This window comes from Thrips palmi, unplaced genomic scaffold (genome assembly GCF_012932325.1).
Source record: "Thrips palmi isolate BJ-2018 unplaced genomic scaffold, TpBJ-2018v1 HiC_scaffold_2, whole genome shotgun sequence".
Classification (NCBI taxonomy): Eukaryota; Metazoa; Arthropoda; class Insecta; order Thysanoptera; family Thripidae; genus Thrips; species Thrips palmi.
The window spans coordinates 7,241,877-7,263,636 of record NW_023144629.1 but is presented as its reverse complement, the minus strand read 5'-3'; the positions used below and the strand labels follow the sequence as shown (position 1 = coordinate 7,263,636).

The 21,760-nt window shown below is 57.2% G+C and overlaps 4 protein-coding genes across 6 annotated transcripts in view; all 4 read left to right on the top strand.

Annotated features, from left to right (window-relative positions):
• The window catches only part of LOC117647458 (proteoglycan 4-like), a 103,127-nt gene extending 97,825 nt beyond the window's left edge, over positions 1 to 5,302 (top strand). The window contains exons 10-11 of the mRNA XM_034389202.1: positions 5,091 to 5,137; positions 5,287 to 5,302. Coding sequence (XP_034245093.1) covers positions 5,091 to 5,137; positions 5,287 to 5,302 — 63 coding nt within the window. The remainder of the gene's footprint in view (positions 1 to 5,090; positions 5,138 to 5,286) is intronic.
• Positions 5,303 to 6,408: 1,106 nt separating this feature from the next.
• LOC117647457 (proline-rich protein 36-like) lies at positions 6,409 to 9,190 on the top strand (the record flags this gene model as incomplete). The annotated part of the gene is made up of 3 exons (XM_034389201.1): positions 6,409 to 6,492; positions 6,651 to 6,968; positions 7,118 to 9,190. Coding segments are annotated over exons 2-3 (2,337 nt in total), but the record flags the coding sequence as incomplete, so codon positions are not given.
• A 77-nt stretch (positions 9,191 to 9,267) lies between these two features.
• LOC117646783 (lysine-specific demethylase 3A-like) lies at positions 9,268 to 14,527 on the top strand. The gene is made up of 10 exons (XM_034387982.1): positions 9,268 to 10,333; positions 10,423 to 10,573; positions 10,659 to 10,789; positions 10,885 to 11,136; positions 11,219 to 11,371; positions 11,498 to 11,758; positions 11,843 to 12,095; positions 12,207 to 12,488; positions 12,570 to 12,886; positions 12,982 to 14,527. The coding sequence occupies exons 1-10, from the start codon at positions 9,509 to 9,511 to the stop codon at positions 13,360 to 13,362; spliced, it is 3,006 nt and encodes a 1,001-aa protein (XP_034243873.1). The 5' UTR covers positions 9,268 to 9,508; the 3' UTR covers positions 13,363 to 14,527.
• A 1,111-nt stretch (positions 14,528 to 15,638) lies between these two features.
• Positions 15,639 to 21,719, top strand: LOC117646784 (proton-coupled amino acid transporter-like protein CG1139). Of its 3 annotated transcripts, XM_034387984.1 has the most exons (11): positions 15,639 to 15,810; positions 17,448 to 17,543; positions 17,671 to 17,736; positions 17,859 to 18,009; positions 18,651 to 18,860; positions 19,179 to 19,320; positions 19,609 to 19,742; positions 20,045 to 20,223; positions 20,414 to 20,586; positions 20,655 to 20,946; positions 20,992 to 21,719. In XM_034387984.1, the coding sequence occupies exons 1-10, from the start codon at positions 15,803 to 15,805 to the stop codon at positions 20,903 to 20,905; spliced, it is 1,410 nt and encodes a 469-aa protein (XP_034243875.1). In that variant the 5' UTR covers positions 15,639 to 15,802; the 3' UTR covers positions 20,906 to 20,946; positions 20,992 to 21,719. The 3 variants fall into 3 exon arrangements, with proteins under 3 accessions (XP_034243875.1, XP_034243874.1, XP_034243876.1); XM_034387983.1 differs by having other exon boundaries at positions 20,655 to 21,719; XM_034387985.1 differs by having other exon boundaries at positions 15,648 to 15,810; positions 17,452 to 17,543; positions 20,655 to 21,719.
• The last annotated feature ends 41 nt before the right edge of the window (positions 21,720 to 21,760 follow it).

The following is a 21,760-nucleotide window of genomic DNA, read 5'->3' as shown; positions in this document are numbered from 1 at the left end:
GAGCGATCCGGGTCGCGGTCGAGCGTCGACGAGGCCGCCACCACAGCCACCACGGCGGGGCTGCCACTGCACGGGCTGGCCCCGCACGGCCAGGGGACCCCTCATGGCCAGGGGCCCCCGCACGGCCAGGGGCCAGCCCACGCCGCCCACGGCCCCGGGCCTGGAGGGCTGCTGCAGCCGCGGTCGCTACCTGGCGCCGAGGCCAGCCGGGGCGTGTGGAGGGACCCCGCGCAGGCCTCGCACCACGTGGACATCCGCCACGTGCACAGCATGCAGCACCACCTGCTCATGTCGGGGGCGCGCGGAGGACCGCCGCCGCCCTCGAGCCACGCGGCGCCGCCCGTGGGGCCCGTCGGCCCTGCCGGCGGGCTGGCGCTGCCCCCCGGCCTCGCCCCCGGCCTCGCCCGCCTGGCTACTCGCACGCTGCCGCCGCCGCCGCCGCGGGCATGTCCGCGGAGGCCCTCTGGAAGGCGGCGGCCCGCGGCGGCTACCCGCACATCTTAGCTCAACCTGATCTCAACGCCTACTCGGACCGCCTCGCCAGGTGAGTGTAGAGGCCCGACCCAGCCGCCCCCGGCCGCGCCAGCGCCATTGGATTACAGTGTAGTGAAGTGTATAGTGCAGTGCAGTGCTGTGACAGTGACCTGTGCTCTGTGTGTGTCTGTGTGTCTCTGTGTCTTTGGATTACCATACCACTCCCCGCCCGGCATGTATGTAAGTAGTGCATTTCTTTCTCCGTTCGCCGCGCTTCGCCGCGCCGCCGAGTGCGTGCCTGTCGCTGGCTGGACTGACCCCGGCTGGCCTTAGGCGGCGCCGCAGTACAGTAATGGTGGTCAAGGCCAGGAGGAGGAGGGGAGATCTGCCCGTTGGAGGAGTTGGAGGCAAACAGCGTCTCTTGGCCGTGCTTCGCCGCAGCAGCGCGTGTTTGTCTCCTTTTCCTGTTTTATTTTCATCACGAGAAAGGTTTCCGTTCCGTCAATCGGCCCCCACCGCGCCGCGCCGCGCCTCGCCGAGCCCGGCCACCTCGTTATGCCGAGGGGGAGGGGAGGGGGACGGCGTCACAGCCCACTCACCAGAACTTCCCCGTTCGTGCTAACAATTTATTTCGGTCGCGGCCGGCGCGGCCCAAACTCTTGGCTCGCCGTGTACCGTGCACCCCTCCGCCACCCTCCGAACATCAACACCGACATTGCGCCGCCGGCTCGGTGTCCCCCTTCCCTTCCGAACACGCGAAAAAAAAAAACACAATGATTGAACTAAAAGCGTGCACGCGCGTTGCTGCGGGGAGCTGGCGTGCGATCGATTCGGTCGGCGTGTCGATTTTAACGGTTTCCCGCGTCCCGGCCGACGCCGTCGCGTGTCTGTGTCTCGCAGTGTACCCGCTCTGTGAGGGGTGTCACTGCGGCGTGAGCCTTTAATTATCATCCTGCGCGCGTTCCTGGATGCAATCGCCATTCCCGCGCGCGCCAGCCTGGCCCAGCCTTGAACCTCCAGCGCCGCGAGTGCGTGCGTGGATTTGCATGGCGCGGTGCATTTCCACGCGGCCTGTACCGCGCACCCCGGTCCGAGCTGCAGCCAAGGGCTTCCCCGCCAGGCTCCCGCCAGGCTCGCCGCCAGGCCACTGCTTACGCAACGCCGGCCGCGCGAGGTCGCCGTCGTTCCAGGCGCTCCAGCGACTCCAGGACGGCGGCCTCCGCGGCGCGTTCTCTCCAGCCGCGCATGACTGGCCGTCCCGTCCAGGCTCGGCGTGCTTCGCTGTCTCCGCCTGGCCGTCCTTGGCGGGGCAGCCGCAAGTGCCGCATTCCCTCGGCGTCGCCGACACGTCGCCGACACCACACTGGCGGCGCAATCCCGCGCCTTACTTTTCGAGTGGCGGAGACTGGAGAGTGCGCGTAGCAACGCCGTGGCCAGTGCGCAGCGTGCTTTCCGCCGGGACTGTACCCCGCGTCGACCTTGGCTCGAATCCGCATCGGGGGGGGGGGGGGGCACCGGCGGCACGGCACGCCAGCCTGCGCGGCCTGCGCCAGCCCGCCAGCCCGCCTGTCTGCACGTCCGTCTGGGTGCGTGACTGCGTGGCCGGGCCGACAGTCTGATAGCGGGGAGGGGAGGGGCGGGGCGGGGCGGGGCGGGGGCCACGTTATTCTCGGCCCGTCCGACCGTCCTCTGCCTCCATCCTCGTCGCTCTCGCAGTGGAGCGCCGGTTTCTTTTGGTTCCTTTCCTCTGGTTGCGTCTGCCGCCTCGCTGAGGGAGGGACGGTGCGCGGCCAGTGGCTGCCAGTGGCGCGGAAAGTCCCCCGAGACAGACAGGCCAGGCACATTGGCCAGGCACACTGGCCAGGCCGCCGGGCGGATCGCCGCGCTTGTCGGTGACAGTGGAGGCACGGAATGGACCCCAACCTCGCCAAGGCGCGGCCGCCAAGTGTGTCCGGCCGAGGGGCCCGGCGATGGACTTTTGGCTGTGACGGTCGCGCTGCCCGCAAGGCACGGAGCTCTCTCCAAAGTTGCGAACCACCATTAGAGTGTGCCTCCGACGACGCCCATTGCCTGGCTTGGCGCTTGCTTACCGCGCCGCTGGTTGGCGCTGTGGCCGCTGGCCCCCCATAACGGCCGCCTGGGTGAACGACCCGCGGCCTCGAGAGTCCTTTAGAGATTCCCCGGCACGGCCTCGCCATGCCTCACGCCACGCCACGCCACGCCAAGCAGTGGTGGAGGCAGGCCGAGGCCCGTCGGGTGCCGTGACGCCGTGACGCAGCGGACGCCACTCCGCCGCGCCACGCCCCGAAAGCCGTGTAGTACTGCAGGAGGTAATCGCCGTCTAAACTGGGAGGTCTGGGAGGCGATGGCTGGCTTTTAGTGCCCCACGTCGAGAGGGGAGGGGCCCACTGCGACGTCACTGGAGGGTCACTGGAAGCGCTCGTGTGCTCCCCTTTCGGAAAATGTCGCCCTAAATGGTTAGTAAGTTGCCTTGGCTGTCTGTTCAAGATACACTTGACTAAGTGTTGACGTTCTAAGGCTTTTGGCGGACGTTTGTCACACGTCTCTGATGAAGCCAAAGCGAAAGGCCGTTTTCCGAGTGGGATGTTGGCGAGGGTATCCCGACAGCCGGGCTCTACTGTACCGGGTGCTGGTCTATAAGTTACATGCCGTGGGTGCTACGCGTGCCACGCTACATGGGTTATGGGTTGGCGGCCCCGTCGTCGCTCGGGACTGAAATTTGGGCCGGCCAGCTGTGTTGACAATGTATTGGCCGCCTCTTGGCGTGCTGCCGGCCCCGCCGTGCTGCCGGCCGTGGCGGTGCACGTCGTCAAGTAGGACCCCCTCCCTCCTCCCCGTTGTCCGCCGGGTCCACCGGGGACCACGAGGGTCTGCTCTCATTCCGACGGTTGACCTTGAAGTCAGCTGAGGCCAGGACGACGCGGTGCCCGGCCGAGACAAAGCCTGCCGTGTCGTTCTCCTTGCTGCACAGTGTAGTGGCAGCACGGTGCAAAGTCGCCGTCGGGTCGGCTGGTCGGCAAGCGGCCTTTCGCGCTTCGGCCGTTCGCTCCCACACTGCGATGATAAGCCCGCGAGCAAAACACGATTCAGGAAGCGGCGTCCTCCGTTCTCCGCAGTTGCCGCGCCTCCGCCGCTCCGCCGCCGCCTTGATTCCGAATCCCGCTTTTGTTTGTTTGACGCTCGGCGGGGTAATCCTGCTGCCGGGCGCGGCGCGGCGCGGCGTGACGCGGAAGGTGAAGACACCGCGCCGCCGGAGATAACCCCGCGGCCGGCCGCGTCTGTCCGCCTGTCTTGTCTGTTTGGGACGAGAATGAAAGGGGGAGGAGTATATCTATTTGCGGCAAGATAACGGTTATCACTCACTGCGGGCGCTTTCTTGTGTGTGTGTTTGTGAGTCTGTGCGGTAAATACAGAGCGCCCGACGGGCGGCCCGCCGAGGCCCAGGGTCAGAGGTCGCGCAGCGTGCGCGATGCGGGCGGGCGGGGCGGGGCGGGGCGCGGCGGGCGGAAAGGCCGTGTGGGATTTTCCGCCCGGCTCGGGATCGCTAGGATGAATGACTCTCGTAGGCGGCGCGGCGCGCCCGACTGTGAGCGTGACCGAGTTTGTTTGTGGGTACAGTCCGGTCGGCAAGTCGCTGCCCGCCCAGCCGGCTGCACGCACGCTGCACGCACGCTGCACGCGGGGAGCGGCGTCGTCGGCGTCGTCCTCCCGTGCGGCCAGCGCTCTTGGCTGGGACTGTACGCGTCTGGGCGGCGTGCCGCCGGGGCTTTTGTCCGCGACTGTACACGCGACGAGTGCGGCGGCGATAGCGATCGCGCGGGTATTTAAAAGGTCGGCGCCGCCGTTGCAGTGCAGTCACAGTCATTGGCGGCGTTCCCAGAAGGAAGCGCTCGCGGCGCTAATCTACGAGTGGAGCCCCGCCCCGCCCCGCCCGAGTGCGCCACTCGGCAGGTGTACAGTCCGCGCCAGAAGCAGGCGCGGGGGCGGGGCGGGGCGGGGCGGGCGGATGTCACCGGTGTTATTATGTGTTTTGATCCGCCGCGGGCCCCGGTCGACAGACGGCGCCACCGCCCGGCCCGTCACGTGGCGCGGCGGGGGGGGCGGGGCGGGGCGGGGCGGGGCCGGCGTATCGACTGTCGTGAGGCAGGTGCCTCCCCCCCCCCTCCCCGCCCCGCTGGAGCGGTCCGCGCGCCGTGCCGCTGAATGCTCCTCGTTGCCACGGAAACTGGGCCGAGCGGGGGCGGGAGGGGAGGGGGGAGGCGGCATGCCGAGATAAATGGCCGGAGGGGAGGGGGGCGGAGGGGCGCGCAGACAGGATGAAAACCGGTTCTCGCTTCTCCGCCGCGCGTTCCGTTCCGGCAGCGTCCGTGTGAGTGAGTGTGAGAGTGTGTGTGCGCGAGTGTGGGTGGTCATGGCTCATGGCACGGCCAGGCACGGTACAGTCATGCTCAGAAGCGCCCGCATCGCTGCGTTTCTGCTCCGCACTTGCACTCGGAAACGGTTCGCGATTCCTGCTCGCTGGTCTACTTCTTCCATGCCGCGTGTTGTGTGGTCTGGTTTGGTATACCGAAGGTTTGATTGACTTTTGTTTGCAGCTTTTGGCCGAAGGTTGTTTGAAGTTCTGGGAAACTGGGCGTCTCGGGTTTGCACACGCTATCCCTCCTTATCTAGGAGGGAAACAAGGGATCGTCCTCCGATAATTTCCTTGGCCGTGGCAGGCCGATGACGCCTCAAGTTGCCTCAACTTGGTGTCCCCATTATTGTAGTCTAATATGCGTTTGTTTCTTCCAGCCTCCTGTCGTCCTAGTGCTGTCTGTCTGTCCGGCCGTTCGTTCGCCCCGTGACCCCGCGCCTTGCCTGTTGCAGGGAACACCGCGACCGGGAGGAGAAGGCCCGCAAGGACCAGCAGCGCGACCAGCAGCGCGAGCAGAGAGAGCAGCGGGAGCACGGGAGCAGAGGGAGCAGCGGGAGCGGGATCTGCAGGCTCGCGAACTGCAGGCACGTGAGACCCGAGAGCGGGAAGAATCGGAGAGGCGGCAAGGCGAGCTAGAGAGGAAAGCCTCTGAGGAGCGCGAGAGGATAGAGGCCCAGCGTGCAGCGGAGCGCGCGGTGCACAAGCACTTCGAGGAGTCGCTGCAGCGGTTGGCTCAGCAGCAGGTGCGTCCCGATCGTCCCGCCAGTCCCCCCCGACCACACCGTCACGCTCACACCGCCACCCAGGCCGCACAGTGGGCCAGCAGGCCGGTGGAGGCGGCCAAAACACGCGTTTTGAGCTCCAGAGTCGCTAAAGGGGACTCGAACCGAACGTGTGACCCCACCAATGGATTCCTCGTGCGAAGACCAATCCATTGGTGGGGTCACACGTTCAGTTCGAGTCCTGCTTAGCGACTGTGGAGCTCAAAACGCGTCTGGAGTTTTGGCCGCCTCCGCCGGTCTTCTGGCCCACTGTGGGCCGCCCGCGCGTTGTCTTTGCCCCGCTCCCACCTGTCACACTTGTCTCTTAAAATTTCCAAAAGAAATTCACAATAACTACTCGTCTTCAGTCCTCGGCTCTCCTCTCTCAGTCCCTTTCTCTCCGGTTCGTCTCAGCGTCTCCGCTGACCCTAACGCCTCAAACTTCTTCACGCTAACCCGTCTTCTTCGTCTGCTCTGGGAAGCCGACAGCTGTTTTTTTCGATGTTTTTGGATTTTGTTTTTGTTTCTCCCCGACCCCTTTCACTTTCATTTCGATTAATTTTTTGTTATTGTCCTTCCCTCCATTTTGTCGTTTATTTTGGTTCTATTACCGGCTCTCTCTGGTTGTGGTCGTAACCGCCCCTTGTCGCCGTGTGCCCGCAGAATGCTCAGGAGCGCGGTTGGATCGGCTCGCTGGGCAACCGCGCCCCGCCCGGAGGCCCCGGCGGCCCTGGCGGCCCCGGAGCCGCCGGAGAGGAGAGGGAGGGCGCCGGGCCGGCGTCCTCCCCCAGCAGCGGCGCCCCGTCCTTGGCCAGCCTGCAGGTGAGGGTCATCACCGCCACCGAACGGCCGTGGCCGGTTCGCGATAGTAGTGCCGAACGAGTGTCAGAACTCCTGGAGGACGTGGAAGTGCACCTCCACGCCGACGGCCGACGGGGAACTGGAGTGTCCGATGAGTAACGCCCGTCCCTTGTTCGCAGGCTCAGGCGGCCCACCAACAGGCGGCCCTGTCGCTGGCCCAGCACACGAGCATCATGCACCAGCAGGCTCTGGTGGCGGCCCACCAGGCGCAGCAGGCGCGCATCCACGAGGACCAGCGGCGGATACTGGAGCATCGGCACCAGCAGCAGCAGCAGCAGATAGCGGCCGACACGCGGCGGCTGCATGAACAGCAGCAGCAGCAGCAGCAGCGGATGCACGAGCAGCAGAGAGTGCAGCCCGTGCAGCCGCAGGTGCAGAGGGCGCCCATGAACCAGGCGCCGCGGCCGTCTGCCTTCTACTCGCAGCCCCCCATCAAGGTGGGTACCGCCCTGTCTGTCTCTCTCTCTCGCACTCGTGGGAGAGTCACCGTGTGGATTCGCCCTGGCTCAGAGTGTGCAATTTTGGCCTGTCTAGCGCCTTGTTGTCTCGCTTCGTGGAGTCTAAATCTACATGTGCGTCGTTGCAGGTGCCGAGGAGATCTCCTGGAGGAAGGTCGCCCATCGCGGCGACGACGCTGCCCGGCCACGGCCGGCTGGACGTCAAGAACGAGAGCAAGCCGGCGTCGTCCGGCGCGCCGCCCCGCGCGTCTCCGGGCCCCGCCTCCAGCGCCTCCAGCCAAGGGCCGTCCCCCGGCCCGGGGTCGGGCCCAGGTTCTGCCCCTAGTCCGTCGGCGCTCCACGGAGCCCACCCACACTCGCTGGCCCACCACAGCCTGCCGCAAGGCCTGCCCGGCATGCTGCCCGGGCTCCCCAAGGCCGAGCCCAACTTCTCCATGTATGGCTACAGCACCAACTACCTGCCGCCGGCCGGCTTCAGCCTACACGACCACCACGCCCTGGCGGCCAAGCGGCAGCAGCAGCAGCAGCACGGCATGGTGGCCGACAGCAAGGCCGGTACAGTCATCGTCAAGAACGAAGCCAAGAGCCCCCGGCCGCCGGCCAGCTCGCCCCTGCCCTACCGGGTGCCGGCACCCGCGCCTTCTAGTCAGCCCTCCCCCGCCGCCCACGGCGGCAACCACCCCCACGCCTCGCCCCTGTCGGCGCCCTCCTTGTCGTCAGGGTCCGCGGGGCGGCAACCCGGCCAGGCCTCCGAGCCGCTGTCGCAGCTGCCGCCGCTACCGCGCGGCTTCTCCAGCAAGCAGAGCGGCGTGTCGGGGCCGGCGTACTCCGTCACGTCGTTCCTGCAGCAGCCGCAGCAGGCTGGGCTCCAGAACCTGCCGGGCTACAACACGTCGCCGGCGCCCATTTCGCGGCACAAGACCACCACCAGCCCGGCGCCCTCCACGTTCTACGGCAAGCCGCACAAGCCCGTGGAGCCCGGCGCGATGGGCCGGCCGGCCAGCCCCAGCGACACCAAGCCCATCGCGCTCACCACCAAGGCGCCCACCTTGCCGCAGTCACCGTACCAGCCCCTCCCGGTGCCGCTGTCCGAGCCCAGGGCTTTCATCCCCGCGGACAAGGCGGCGCAGTACAGCCACCCGCACTCGTCGCAGCCCGCGCACAAGCCGCCCACGCCGCACCACGGCGCCTCCACGCCCGGACAGTCGCCCGGACTGCCCATGCCCGCGCCCAGCCCGCGGTCGTCGGCGTCCGCGTCACCGCTGCAGGTGCAGACGCAGCCGCTGGACCTGGTGTCGGACAAGAGCCACAGCCAGCCGCCCAGCTCGCCCAACAAGCGGCGGAGTCCGTTCCAGCCGCCGGTGGCGGACAACAAGAAACCCCGTCTGGACCACCCGGCGCTGCTGCCACCGCACCCTCCGCACGGCGTGGCCGCGCAGCACCCGCTGCCGCTGCAGCACCAGCAGCACCTGCAGCCGCACCACCTCCAGAGCGTCATGCTGGGCCACGGCCTCGGCCACGGCCTCGGCGTGCCGCACTTCCTGGGCCAGCCCATGCAGCACCCTGCGGTGGGCGCCATGGCGGCGCTGGCGCCGCCGGCGCAGCACCGCGTCAGCCCCATGAGCCCGCCCAGCAACCCCAGGGCCAGTCCCGTCAGCCCGGGCCACACTCGGGCCAGTCCGTCCAGGATGAGCCCGCTGCAGCAAGCGCAGCAGGCACAGCACCAAGCGCAGGGACTCCACCTGCAGCCGCAGCACATGCAGCCGCAGCACAGCCCGCGCGCCAGCCCGCTGCCCGGCGGCCACCGCCACAGCCCGAACCCGCTGCAGTGCAACGCGCCCACCACGTTGCTGACGACGCGCAGCCCACCACCAGTGCCTGTGCCCGTGCCCATCAGGGTGCCGTCCACGGGGCCCGGGCCTGGGCCGGGACATGGACCCGGACCCGGTCCTGGACCCAGTCCTGGACCAGGAGCGCCTCCCGCAGGCCCTCCCGCGGCTAGTGTTACCAGTGCTCCTAGTGTTTCACCTTCACCTCTGCCGTCGCCACTCCCTTTTCAGTCTCTCGGGGCGCCCCCTGCTAGTCCGATGAGGCCGCCGTCAGCCGGCCGCGCCAGCCCCTCGTCCTTCCCGCCCGCGCCCATGCCTGTGCTTTCACCCGCCCTGAGAGACGTCGCGCCCACCGCATCGCCCACGCCGCCCCCCGCCACCGCGTCCCCCGCCCCCGCCGCCACGCCCCCGCCGCCCGCCCCCTCACCGCTCAAGCCAGCCACCCCAACGCCCGCCCCTGCGCCCGCCCCCGCGCCCTCTGGCGGCGTGCACAAGCTGAAGAAGGCGTGGCTGCAGCGCCACTCCGGCGAGGACGCCGAAGACACGAGCGGCACCGTCGGCAGCGGCAGCTGCGTCACGCTCCCCATCCCCCTCAACAAGACCCCCACGCCCGCCACCACCGCCGCCGCGACTGCCACGCCGGCGCAGCCCCCCGCCACCAGGCCCGTGTCCGCCATCCCCATCGGCTCCATGGCCGTCAACAGCATCAACCGCGGCACCAAGGAGAAGAAGGACAAGAAGGAGGACGAGAAGGCCGACAAGGACAAGGCCCACCCAAACGCCAAGGCCCCCCGGAAGGCGTCAAGAACGGACGCCGGGTCCGGGGGGTTGGCCGCGGGGTTGGCCGGGGCCGCGGCCGCGCTGGGCGGTTTAGCCAACGGGCACGGACCTGACGGCCCGCCCGGCCTGGCACACTCGTCGAGCTCGGAGGCCGAAGTGAAGGCGTCGCCGCCGCCGAGGCGCACCCCGAAGAAGGGACGCAAGAGCGCCGCGGCCAACCGGCGGCACGCGCGCAAGACGGCCACCGTCCGCTCCTACTCCGAGAGCGGCTCCGAGTCCGACAAGGAGTCCGGCACGGAGAAGGACAGCGACAGCGGCGCCAGCAACACGACCACCAGCACCAGCGCCAGCACCAAGAAGGGCGCGCAGTCGGGGGACTCGAACCAGGGCGCCAGCGCCGCCAGCGCCAAGGGCCGCAAGCGCGGCCGACGCCCCAAGTCAAAAAACGGGGAAGATGAGGGTGGCAAAACGAAGCGCGCACGGGAGCCTTTTTTTAAGAAGCCGCCGGTCTCGCAACTGAAGCGGACCGGCGAGTCTTTTCTTCAGGACGGCGCGTGCTTCGAGGTGGCGCCCAAGCTGGCCAAGTGCCGCGAGTGCCGGTGGACCCCGCACCAGCGGTCCAAGAACATGCCCAACATCTTCTGTCGCTTCTACGCCTTCCGCAAGCTGCGCTTCACCAAGAACGGCCAGCTCGCCATAGCGGGGTTCTCGAACCCCTTCAAAGACTGTTCAGAGGTGAGTTGACGTGCCGCTGTCTCGTCGCCCCGTCCGGTGATGTGTTCTCTAAATACACGTGCTCATGTTTTGCTCGTTGTGCTCTGCAGGATGATCTCAGGCTGTGGGTCGCGCAGCCGGAGACCCCACCGGGTGGGTTGGATGTGGAAATGTCGCGTTTCCTCCTCACCCAGATTGGTGATCAATTCTGTGATTTACTTATGGAAGAAGCAGAGGCACAAAGCATGCACGTCGGGGACGGTAAGTAGTCAGCCTGCACCTCTCAGCCTCCGCTTCCCTAAGATCCGAGCAATGTCTAATCTGGTCTGTTTCTTCTCTCTTCCAGCCGGCAAAATCGCGTGGAAACGCGTGGTGCAAGGCGTTCGGGAGATGTGCGATGTATGCGAGACGACGCTGTTTAATTACCATTGGGCCTGTGCCAAGTGTGGCTTTGTTGTTTGTTTGGATTGTTATAAGGTGAGGCTCGTTCCCTTCACTCGTATTTCGTTCCATGGTTTAGTCTGTTGATGATTATGATGCTTAAACTGTCGGTTTTTTCTCTTTCCTTGCAGTGTACTGTTCCTGTAGATCCAGAATTAATGTCTGAAACTGGAAGCGACAAGGAGAGAGATTTTAGAGGATGGCTGTTCTGCACAAATAGACAAGCTCATGAACAGTCAAAGCTCATGCTTACTCAAATTATAGCCTCCGATACAATGATGAAACTTGCCAAACGAGTGCACCAAGTGCGTGCTCTCTTTGGAATTCCCCAGAACTGCGGATGTCCGTTCAGTTTTGTCAAGCCAACCAATGGATTAAATAAGGTAAGTTTTCTTCTATGAATACATCATATTGAGTTGCTTCATGGTATGGAATGGGTGCTTACTTTGTGCTTCCGATTTTTAGGACTTACTACGGGTCTTAACTGAGTCGAAGCCTGTCAACGGCATTGTCAAAACTGAACAGAATGGGTGCAAGACAGATGAAAGCAAGAACTCACCTCTCAACTGGCTTGCTGACCTAGCTCTGCAAGGGAATGATAATAAGTCTGAGAAAGATGTAAGTTCTGCATACCGCATTGTTCATTAAATTTGTTACATCCTTGTTATTTACATCGTAAGCTGTTACCCTGTGTAAGAACATGATCTTTTTGAAAATTTTTATCATGGGTTGTCTTTGTTTCAGGTGATCTCAAACCAAGTAGCACCTAAGGAAGAGGGACCTAAGGAGGTTGGAACCGGAGCTGGACCGTCTGGGCTAAATGAGTTGAGGCACTTCATTCGTCGTTATAAAGAAGGACTGATTAGAACCGACCTACCTTTAAGAATAATGACCCTTACTGATAGTCAAGCCTTATATCCAGAGGTGAAACACATATGGCTTTGTGATGGAAAACTCCTGAGACTTACGGATCCATTGAATCCCTCAAATTACCGCATATTCCAGGTATGTAGTATCCTTTACAAAGTTTTGATTCAGTATTCTTTGTATTGCAAATGAAAAATTACAACTGCATTGTTCTGATTTCAGGATCAATGGAGACGGGGACAACCTGTGATAGTTAGTGATGTTTCAAAGATGCTGGATATGAATCTCTGGCATCCCGACTCATTCAATCATGACTTTGGTGATGAAAGAAATGATCTCGTTAACTGCCTGACTGGCATTGTGGTTCCTAACCAACCCATGAAGAAGTTTTGGGAGGGCTTTGAGCAAACCAGCAAGCGGCTCAAGGATGAAAAGGGCAATCCGATGCTGTTGAAACTTAAAGACTGGCCGGCAGGTGTGTACCTTAACCTGTTGAACTTAATTAGACATTTGTTGCTGCTTCTTTTTATTTTATTCTTTTTTGTTCTTTTATTTATTTTTATTTTGCATTTTGTTTGACTCTTAGGAGAAGACTTTGCCGAGCATATGCCAACACGTTTTTCAGACTTGATGGGGGTTCTTCCACTCTCTGAATACACCCACCGCACTGGACGGCTGAACCTTGCAACAAGATTACCTGATTGCTTTGTGCGGCCAGATCTGGGTCCGAAAATGTACTCAGCATATGGCTCAGCTGCTGTCTCCAACAAGGGAACAACCAACTTACACCTTGATGTGTCGGATGCTGTAAATGTGATGGTTTACGTCGGAATTCCTAAGGACATTGACAGCGATGAATATGTAAAAGGTATGTGTTTTCGACTCAAAGTTACTATTAGTTTCCTTTATGTTTCATACCGTATCCTAACTTTGCTGTCTTTCTTGGCAGAGGCCTACCGTGCTATTGATGAGGCTGGCTGTGACATCCTCACTCGAAGAAGAGTACGAGAGCGAGGTGAACTACCAGGTGCTCTGTGGCACATCTACAACCCTCGAGATGCCGATAAAATCAGGGATCTCCTCAACAAAGTGGCCATGGAGCGAGGGCAACCTGTCTCCATCCACCATGACCCTGTTCATGACCAGAGCTGGTATCTGGACGGCCCATTGCGCGAGCGTCTCTACAAGGAGTACCAAGTGGAAGGCTATGCCATTGTACAGTGCCTTGGAGACGCTGTCTTTGTACCTGCAGGGGCACCGCATCAGGTGTGTTCGACATACTGCTCAGCCTTCATTACTGTCAACATTCTCACATCTAACTTTGAGCGCAGTATATAACTCTTTACTCTTGTATTTTTCAGGTTCGAAATCTACACAACTGCATCAAGGTTGCTGAGGACTTTGTGTCACCTGAAAACGTCTATCATTCCTTTCATCTTACTGAAGAGCTTCGCACCTTGTCTGATCCCAACACGCCTCATGAAGATAAACTTCAGATCAAGAATATTATTTACCACGCAGTAAAGGATTCGCTTTCTGTGCTCAGCAATGTGGCAGGCCTCATGATTGAGCCTGAAGGATACGAACTACCTTTCTACGTGCCTCCTGTGAAACAGGAAAAAGACAAAGAGAAGGAAAAGGACAAAGATAAAGATAAAGAAAATAAAGATGAGGACAAAAATAGTAAAGATGAGGCTACTACCAATGGAGATGTCACTGTAAAGAAGGAACCAGAGTCATAAAAAATTGTATTTGCGTGCGTGCGTTCTCAGATCTATTATTGTTGTTAGGTATTCAATTTTATCATAAAATATTTTAAATTCGTTGAAATTAGATTCTGTGTGACCTGTCCTAGGCTTTGCATGTGAGTATGTACCTTAGATGGAGACAATGTTGTATTATTTATTTGTTATGTTTTTCCCTGAGGTGAAGGGAGAGGTGTGCTGCCCAATGCTAGCCAGGCTAAGCATTCAAAGGGTGCCACATCTATCCATTCCGTTAGCTGATGTTCCCAGTATCTGTCTGGAGATAAGGTTAATGATCTCACTTTTTATCTCTTGTTTATGTTGTTCTGTGTTGTACTCTGACCTAAGGTCAGTTTGTTAGTATTCATTGTATTTAATTGGGCAAGTCCCATTGATGTCTATTTTCTTTCATTTGTGGTATCTCAACCTTATTGTTACCAGAAATGGCATATTTGTGTTTATCTGCTGTGTACATTTCATTATTCCATTTACTTTCTCTCCTTATCAAATAAAACTTTGTATATGTAGTTGTACATAAGAATCTTCAAGTTGTATCAATCTGTCAAAATTATTTATTTATGTTGTAATTGATTTTAAGTAGTGAATTGAATGAAGTGCCAATATGTGTGCTTACATTAGATGTCTCTGCTAGCTTTCATTTCTTTTGTAAATAATGTTCCATCAAATCATACCTGTCATTTCATCTGTATTATATTCAAACATGCAATTTATTTGATTGAGTTGTAAATTTTTGTTGTCAAAGCTTTCTGTGTAACCAAAGCCATATTGAAGTTAGAAAATACTGTCTGTTTTAATTATAAGGTTTAATGTTTTTTTTTCCTGTTTTTATCATTTTGTTATCTGATCTCATGGGGAAGTAGTAGCCAGTAGTGTCTTATCCCCAGCATAATACCAGTGCTATGGCTTTTAAAAAGTACTAACGTCTTTTTGTTTACGTTCAGTTGAGTCATTTTTTTCCTACGAATGAAGTGAATGAGCGCTTGAAGTCGTTTGATTGTGATGGTCGTTAGCAAGTCAAAATAAGTTGTGTACATTAAAAGTACAAGTTGTATTTAAAGCTGATTTTTTTTTCTTTTTTTTTACTATGTATGTGTTAGGAGGCATGTATTAATAAGTAAATCTTTATTCTATGGAAATTTAATCATGAGAAATCTCACATTTATTCTTCCCTGTTCATTTCACATACACAGTACAAAGTTAATTACAGACTGAATTGAAGAAATGTGCAAACCAATCAAATACCCTCTCAGATTGCAAGTGCTATAGTAGAACAAACAAAACAGGCGCAATTCAAAAGTAAATCTCAGTACAGTTTGATTCCTTTGAACAATCACAACCTGTCCAAAAACTGACACAGAAATGCTTTGAGGATGCGCCGCTAAGGTAGGCAACCCATCGGTCACAGCTTCTGCAACTCCATTACAGTCATGGGAAAAGTCATTTTCACACCCAATAGAATGCGTCAGAGACCATTGGGCACCGGGAATCTGTTTCTTAGACCCATAGAAGGATTCCATGTGAATTTCAGACATTTCGGAGGTGGCCGACCATTTTCGTCGAAAAAAAGCTAAGGCTATACATCATGGTTTTTTCACGTTTTGGGCAAAAAATTTAAAATGGCCCTAATTTGGGTATGTTGTGCTGGAGCACTCCGTCAAGACCCCTGACACTATTTCTAGAGCCATTTCGGCCCTAAACGTCATTTTTCAGTCGAAAAAGTGGAATGCTTTGAGGATGCGCCGCTTAGGTAGGCAACCCTTCGTTCACAGCTTCTGCTACTCTACTTGTCACAGGAAAAGTCATTTTCACACCCAATAGAATGCGCCAGAGACCATTGGGCACCGGGCATCTGTTTCTTAGACCCATAAGAGGGTTCCATGCGAATCTTAGACAAATCGGAGGAGGTCAACCTATTTTGTCAAAAAAAAAGCTAAAGGTATGGTTTTTTTTACGTTTTAGGCAAAAAATTTGAAATGGCCCAAATTTGAGTGTGCTATGCTGGATCACTCCGTCAAGACCCCTGACGCTATTTCGAGGGCCATTCCGGCGCTATAAGTTGTTTTTCTGTCGAAAAACTGAAATTCGTTGAGAGTGCGCCGCGTGAGTAGGCAACCCATCGTTCACAGAAACCCCAAACTGACACCCGGGTTCACAGCTACTGGAGACTTTTTTTTAATGTGTGAGGTGTGTGTAAGAGGAAGGATACGAGATGGCTCGTGCTATCCTCCCCCACCACGCTAGCCCGCTAGTGCAGGCTGGGTGCGGCGTGCGGCTGGCGCGAAGCGCGAAGCGCGCCAAGACCAGGACTGCGATCCGGCGCTCGCGCCGCCACAGTGAACTAGACAGTGAACCAGAGCGCCTCTCCCAACACTCCTGGTGGCCGTGCCTGCCGTGCCGGCCGCGCGCGTCAACAGCCATGCCACGGTGAGTTAGACGGTCATGGACTGTCCTGCAGCTGTCCTAGAGAGATTACAAGTTAGCGAATAAATTGGTGAGTGCACAGTGGAAATTCCAGTGGCGGTCACCATTTCGAGTACAGCGAGTCAATGTCGTTCCCTTTCACCTTTCACCAGCTCATGCACCGCTAATTCCACTTTGCTGAATGAATGGTACAATGGTTACAGTGGTACAATGAATGGACCCCAATGCGTGTGCGACAGGTTTTCCTATGCACGCTTCAATATAATAATATCAAGGGTTATTTTGTGTTTTTAATCTGCCAAGTTACTACTCATTGCATCAGAAAAGGGGCGGGTGAAAACAAATGCTTTTATCCATCGTAATGATCTTGAAAGAGGAAACGGCTGAAGAGGAATGGTGAGGAATCTCTTTGTCAGGGTGAGCATTCTCCTCACTTGATTTCGTAAAGTTTCTGACACTAAGTCCATTTTTTCCCGTGGTTCGTTGTTCTTAGCTTACCTCAACGCAGCATCGTGCGGGGCCTTGTAAAAAGCTAGACGAACAAGGTTACCGTGATAAGATGAGTCTGTTTGTCGAGGCACCGTCATTTGGGAGAGAGGGGCGGAGAGAGTTTCAACGAGTAGCAGGTTCAAGCCCTAGTCAAACCGACACCTTAAACCTTCGTGATGGATGATGTGTTTCACATCCTTCCGTTCCTGAAATGAACTCGCCCCCCCCCCTCCGCCAAAAAAATGAACAATTAAAAAACGAAACCCGATCGGTCTTTCGGTAACTTTCAAGATTACGACTAACACAAGCATTTCGTGTTAGCCGCCCCTTTTCTGATGCAATGCTTTGCAACTTGGCAGATTTAAAACACAAAATAAACCTTGATAATACTATCTTTAAGCGCTGATAGGAAAACCTGCTGCAGAGCTGCAATTTGACTTTAAGACCTGGTAGATGCTACCGCTCCGAATCGAAAAATGTCACGTTTGGAAGATCTCCATCTCACTTCTTCACCTCATCAAACGCGAGAGAAACTCCGATATTTCTATTCTAATCCGGCATATAGTATCAAAGTGGTGTTCCCCCATACGAGAAAATTTGTCGACGTCCTTCACGCCCAAACCTACACGATACTGAAAGATAAAATCTACGAGGCACATCCGACGTCCGCGTCCGGACTACATCCCGACTCTGTCCCGACTAGCCTGCAGGAAATCAGTGATGCTGCAAATTAGTATCGGAGCGCGCGGGCCGATGCTTTGCTGATGGGGGCCCCGCCAGGCCTGGCCAGGCCACGCCCGGTGACCTTCGACTCTGGAGGCGGAGAGGAGAGGAGGCCTTGACGCACTGCCTTGGCGCCTCGGCGCCTTGGCGTCGCCTCCTCCAGCCTCCAGGAACATGTTCTCAATGAATCGATTCAATCGCATGAATCGCAGCTGAATGAATCGACACGCTGCCGCTGTGTGTGTGTGCGTGCGTGTGTGTGTGTGTGTGTGTGTGTGTGTGTGTGGCGTGTAGGTGTGTGTGTGTGTGTGTGTGTGTGTGTGTCTGTGTGTGCTTCTGTTTCGGAAAGGACTACTGTACTGACTGTGCTAAAGCCCTTTTTTCCTTTTCTGCCCTGTTCCTTGAAAGTTGATTCGATTTGTTTTCAGAAAGTCCCCACAAGATGGCGGTGACCGTTCGGACGACGAACAGTCAAGACAAACAGAGATTCTTCTGCAAGAAAGGAAACCACCAGGATTAGTAAGGTACTTCATGACACGTGTTTATCCAGAACTTTTTTTTTTTTTTTTTCAAACCACAAATTTGGACGACAAAAGGTAAGGTCCGCACATGCTAAGTGGAGCTCTCCGGTTCACTGACTGCTCCTTTCAGACAGGAATCCAGAAACGGCAATGACCGCGCAGCAGACGCTGGGACTCCTGTCAAGCACCCCACATCGTAAGTCTCAAATCGCTTGGCCAAAGCAACAGCAACGCCATCCGTGCTTTGCTGCTACGAATGATAAAACTTTCTTCATTTTGTCGCGAATTTACGAATAAATTGCTTCCTTTCCCGCTCAGATACATCGAGACACTCATCCACCATGTCAAAGCGAATACGGGTGCGGGCTTCTTCGCGATGGGGGAAGCCATCAAAAACTCCGGTCTCATTTTGGGACCGGCCCTTTTAGCAGTCCTGAGCACGGTGTGCGTCTTCGCGCAGCACCAACTGGTGAGCACACTGGAAAACAAAATTACCCGCGAAATTCTTTGGGAGAAGTCTGTGAAGGAAATGCCCATTTTTTTACTAAATTTACGATACGAATTGTAATTTTGACAGCAAGGTTAAGACTCTTTGTACTATGTCCCCAGCCTGTCTAGTTACTCACCAAATACAGTCTGATACAGTGTAAAGCCAATCACCAGGGGCGGCACACTGGACCCCTCACAGTCCTCGCTGCATCCGCGCCTGGTGACCGGGCAACCCATCTTGCTCCGGCATGAAGCTCCGGGCAGCGCGCCTGACGAGGAGCGGGTAGGCAACCCTAGGCCAAGAGCACGGGTGTGTGCGGCGGGCTTGCCTACCCGCACCTTCACAGGCGCTAGACAGGCATGCAGCGCTTCAGTTTCTTGTCAAGTGTGACGCGAGGTGCCCGAAATTAAGTTTTGACACACTGGTTCCAGATTCGACAGTGACTTGTTTTCGCTTGTTTTGCAAATGAAAATTAACTAAAAATACTTAAATTTAGTCAAATTTAACTCAATTTTTAAAATTTAACAAAACTTACTGAAAAACTAATAAAAAATTTACAAGTTTTAATTTGTTTCGTGGGTTGAGAACCAAATTGACAGTTTGGCCCGGTTTGGCTGCAGATGCACGCGTCGGCGGTGGCGGCCGAGCGACTGCGGCTGCCCGTGCACCCCGACTTCGCGGCCACCACGCAGTACAGCTTCGAGGCCGGCCCGGGGGCGTTCCCTCGCTGGGCAGTGACCGCGCGCAAGGCCGTCAACGCCTGCCTCGTCCTCACCCAGCTCGGCTTCTGCACAGTGTACTTCGTCTTCATCGCCTCCAACATGAAACAGGCAAGAGGGCGTGCTTCAGCTGGACCGAAAATCCGCAGGGCTCTGTCGAGGGTGTTCGGAAAATTCCAAGATTTGACTGCACGAGTGAAACCGATCCTTCAGTTAAATGCAAAATAAAAGGGGATTTTGTAAGGAATTTGGCCTAGAAGCTGTTTTATGACAATGCCCGTGCCCTTTGAAGATATTGGTAAATCTCTTAAATTGAAAATGCTGTGTCGCGTTTGTCCTTGTGTGTGTGTGTGTGTGAAAAGGGATCTGGAAGTGTTGTCATTTTGCTGGCATTCCAAACGGAAAACCCCGATTGCTGTCCATGGACAGGTCCTGGACCAATACATCGTGGCCATCGACGTGCACATCTACATGGCCCTGTGCCTCGCCCCCATCCTGCTGGAGTGCTCCGTCCGGACCCTCAAGTACTTGGTGCCCGTGTCCGTCGTCTCCAACGTCTTCATGTACTCGGGTGCGTCACCGCCGCCACAACCCTCGCGAGCTTGGGTTGGGTTCTTTGTAGGGGAAAAGGATTTTCTGGTCAAGGAAAAGTCTTGCTGCTGAGCTTGCTAGTGTGTGTGTGTGTGTGTGTGTGTGTGTGTGGAGAGAGAGAGAGAGAGAGAGAGAGAGAGAGAGAGAGAGAGAGAGAGAGAGAGTGTTTATGAGTGGATTGAAGGGGAGGGTCGCTGAATTCGAGTTGTGGCCTAACTATAAAAGCTAACCTAACCTTAAAAATGACGCACTTGGTGACACGCGGCAGGCGTCCTCGTCACCCTGTACATCTGCAGCCGTGACGGCTTCCCCGAGCTGTCGGAACGCACCCTGGCCGCGGAGTGGAGCCGACTGCCGCTCTTCTTCGGCACGGCGCTCTACTGCTTCGAGGCGATAGCCATGGTGAGTCTCGAGTCTGACGGTGTGACCCACTGTGCAGAGGTGGGGGCCAGAAGACCGGCGGAGGCGGTCAAAATCCAGGACGCGTTTTGAGGTCCAGAGTCGGTAAATAGGACTCGAGCCGAACGTGTGACCCCACCAATGGATTCCTCGTTCGGAGAGCAATCCATTGATGGGATCACACGTTCGGTTCGAGTCCCATTTACCGACTCTGGAGCTCAAAACGCGTCCGGGACCTTTCATGGAATGATGAACTTTTCCAATTGTCCTGGCATCTATGCGACTTTGTGGTGCGAATGGTGCAGACGATGCCGCTGCGCAACGAGATGCGCCACCCCGAGGACTTCTCGCGGCCGCTGGGCGTGCTCAACGTGTCCTCGGCCTTCATCACGGCCCAGATCGCCGTCATCGGCTGCGTCAGCTACGCCAAGTACGGCGAGGACATCCGCGCCCTCATCCCCCTCAACTTCGAGCAGACGGACATGTGAGCACCTTCACGGGATTGTTCCCCAACGCCACCCACTTGCTCAGTATTTCGAAGAAATATGTAACTTCAGCATCCTCTTTTGACGATGGTGTCACTTGGGTTGGCAAAATATTGTTTTCTGAATTTTGCGAACTCACCGTTAGCGAGGATGTTACCTTTATGGACCGCTTTTTGGACCGTCCCGCAGCCTCTGCCAGGTCGTGGTGGTCGTCATCTGCGTGGGCATCCTGCTGTCGTACCCGATCCAGGCCTACGTCCCGGTGGAGATCCTCTGGCCGCACGTGGAGAGGCGCTTCCGGCCCCTCAAGCACCCCGTGGCGGCGGAGCTGGCCTTCCGGTCGGGGCTCGTGCTGTTCACCTGTACGTCGCTCTGCAACGAACGGTGACCATTGCCGCGCAAACGCGCTCATATTGGAAACTGTCTGCAGTCCTGCTGGCGGAGTCCATCCCGCGCCTCGGCCTCTTCATCTCGCTGATGGGGTCCGTGTCGTCCACGCTGCTGGCGCTCATCTTCCCGCCGCTGCTGGACTGGGCGTGCCGCTGGCGGCGCGGCCTGCCCGTGTGGCGCCACCTCGCCAACGCCGCCACGCTCGCCGTCGGCGTCCTGGGCTGCGGCTGGGGCTCCTACGTCGCGCTCAACGACATCATCGTGGCCTTCGGCAACGTCACCGTGGCCTGAGGGGCCTCAGGGTCCTGGGAGTCTTGAGGGACCTGGGATTCCTGGGGATCCTGATGGTCCTGAGGATTCTGAGGGTCCTGAGGATCCTCAGGGTCCTGGGGATCCTGAGGATCTTGAGGGTCCTGAGGGTCCTCAGGGTGCTGGGGATCCTGAGGATCTTGAGGGTCCTGGACATCCTGAGGGTCCTGGAGATCCTGACGATCCTGAGGACCCTGAGGATCCTGAAGATCCTGAGGGTGTCCAGGATACGACCGCCACCGCGACGGCCTCCTCCACGATGTGACAACGAACACAGTTGTTCGTCGATTGTGACCGTTACCTGTGGACAAACTGCACGTGGTCACATAAAATCGCGCGAGGTCGCGCCATAGAACAGACATTCCTCAACGGGACGGACGAGCGAGGCCCAGAAAGGTGACTGTACCGAGGGTCTGGTCACTGTCCTGACGAAGAAAACTGGCCCAACCGTGAACCAGCATAAACAAAAAAGCAACAACAACGACAAAAAAAAACAGGTTTTGCGTGTAAGAAGTGGTGTGTTTTATTCCACAATGATGAACCACAACACATGTTTGACAGCAGAATGGTGGCAAAGTATGATTGTTTAATGATTTATCTGAAATTTGGGGCGTGTATTGAAAGAAAACCGTCAGGCGTAAAGTGAACAAATGGAATTATGCTGTTTACGTTCATCTCGTGTAAGTGTTGAGTGGGTTTTGTGCTCTGGAGCAGTGATTTGTGGACAAAGAAAACAAAGAAAAGTTTTGGGTCGATGTCTCGGTTGATATGCGGATAAAGAAATTATTTTCTTAAACTAGCTATATTTTGTTGAAAAAAAAATAAATTTTTCAAAGA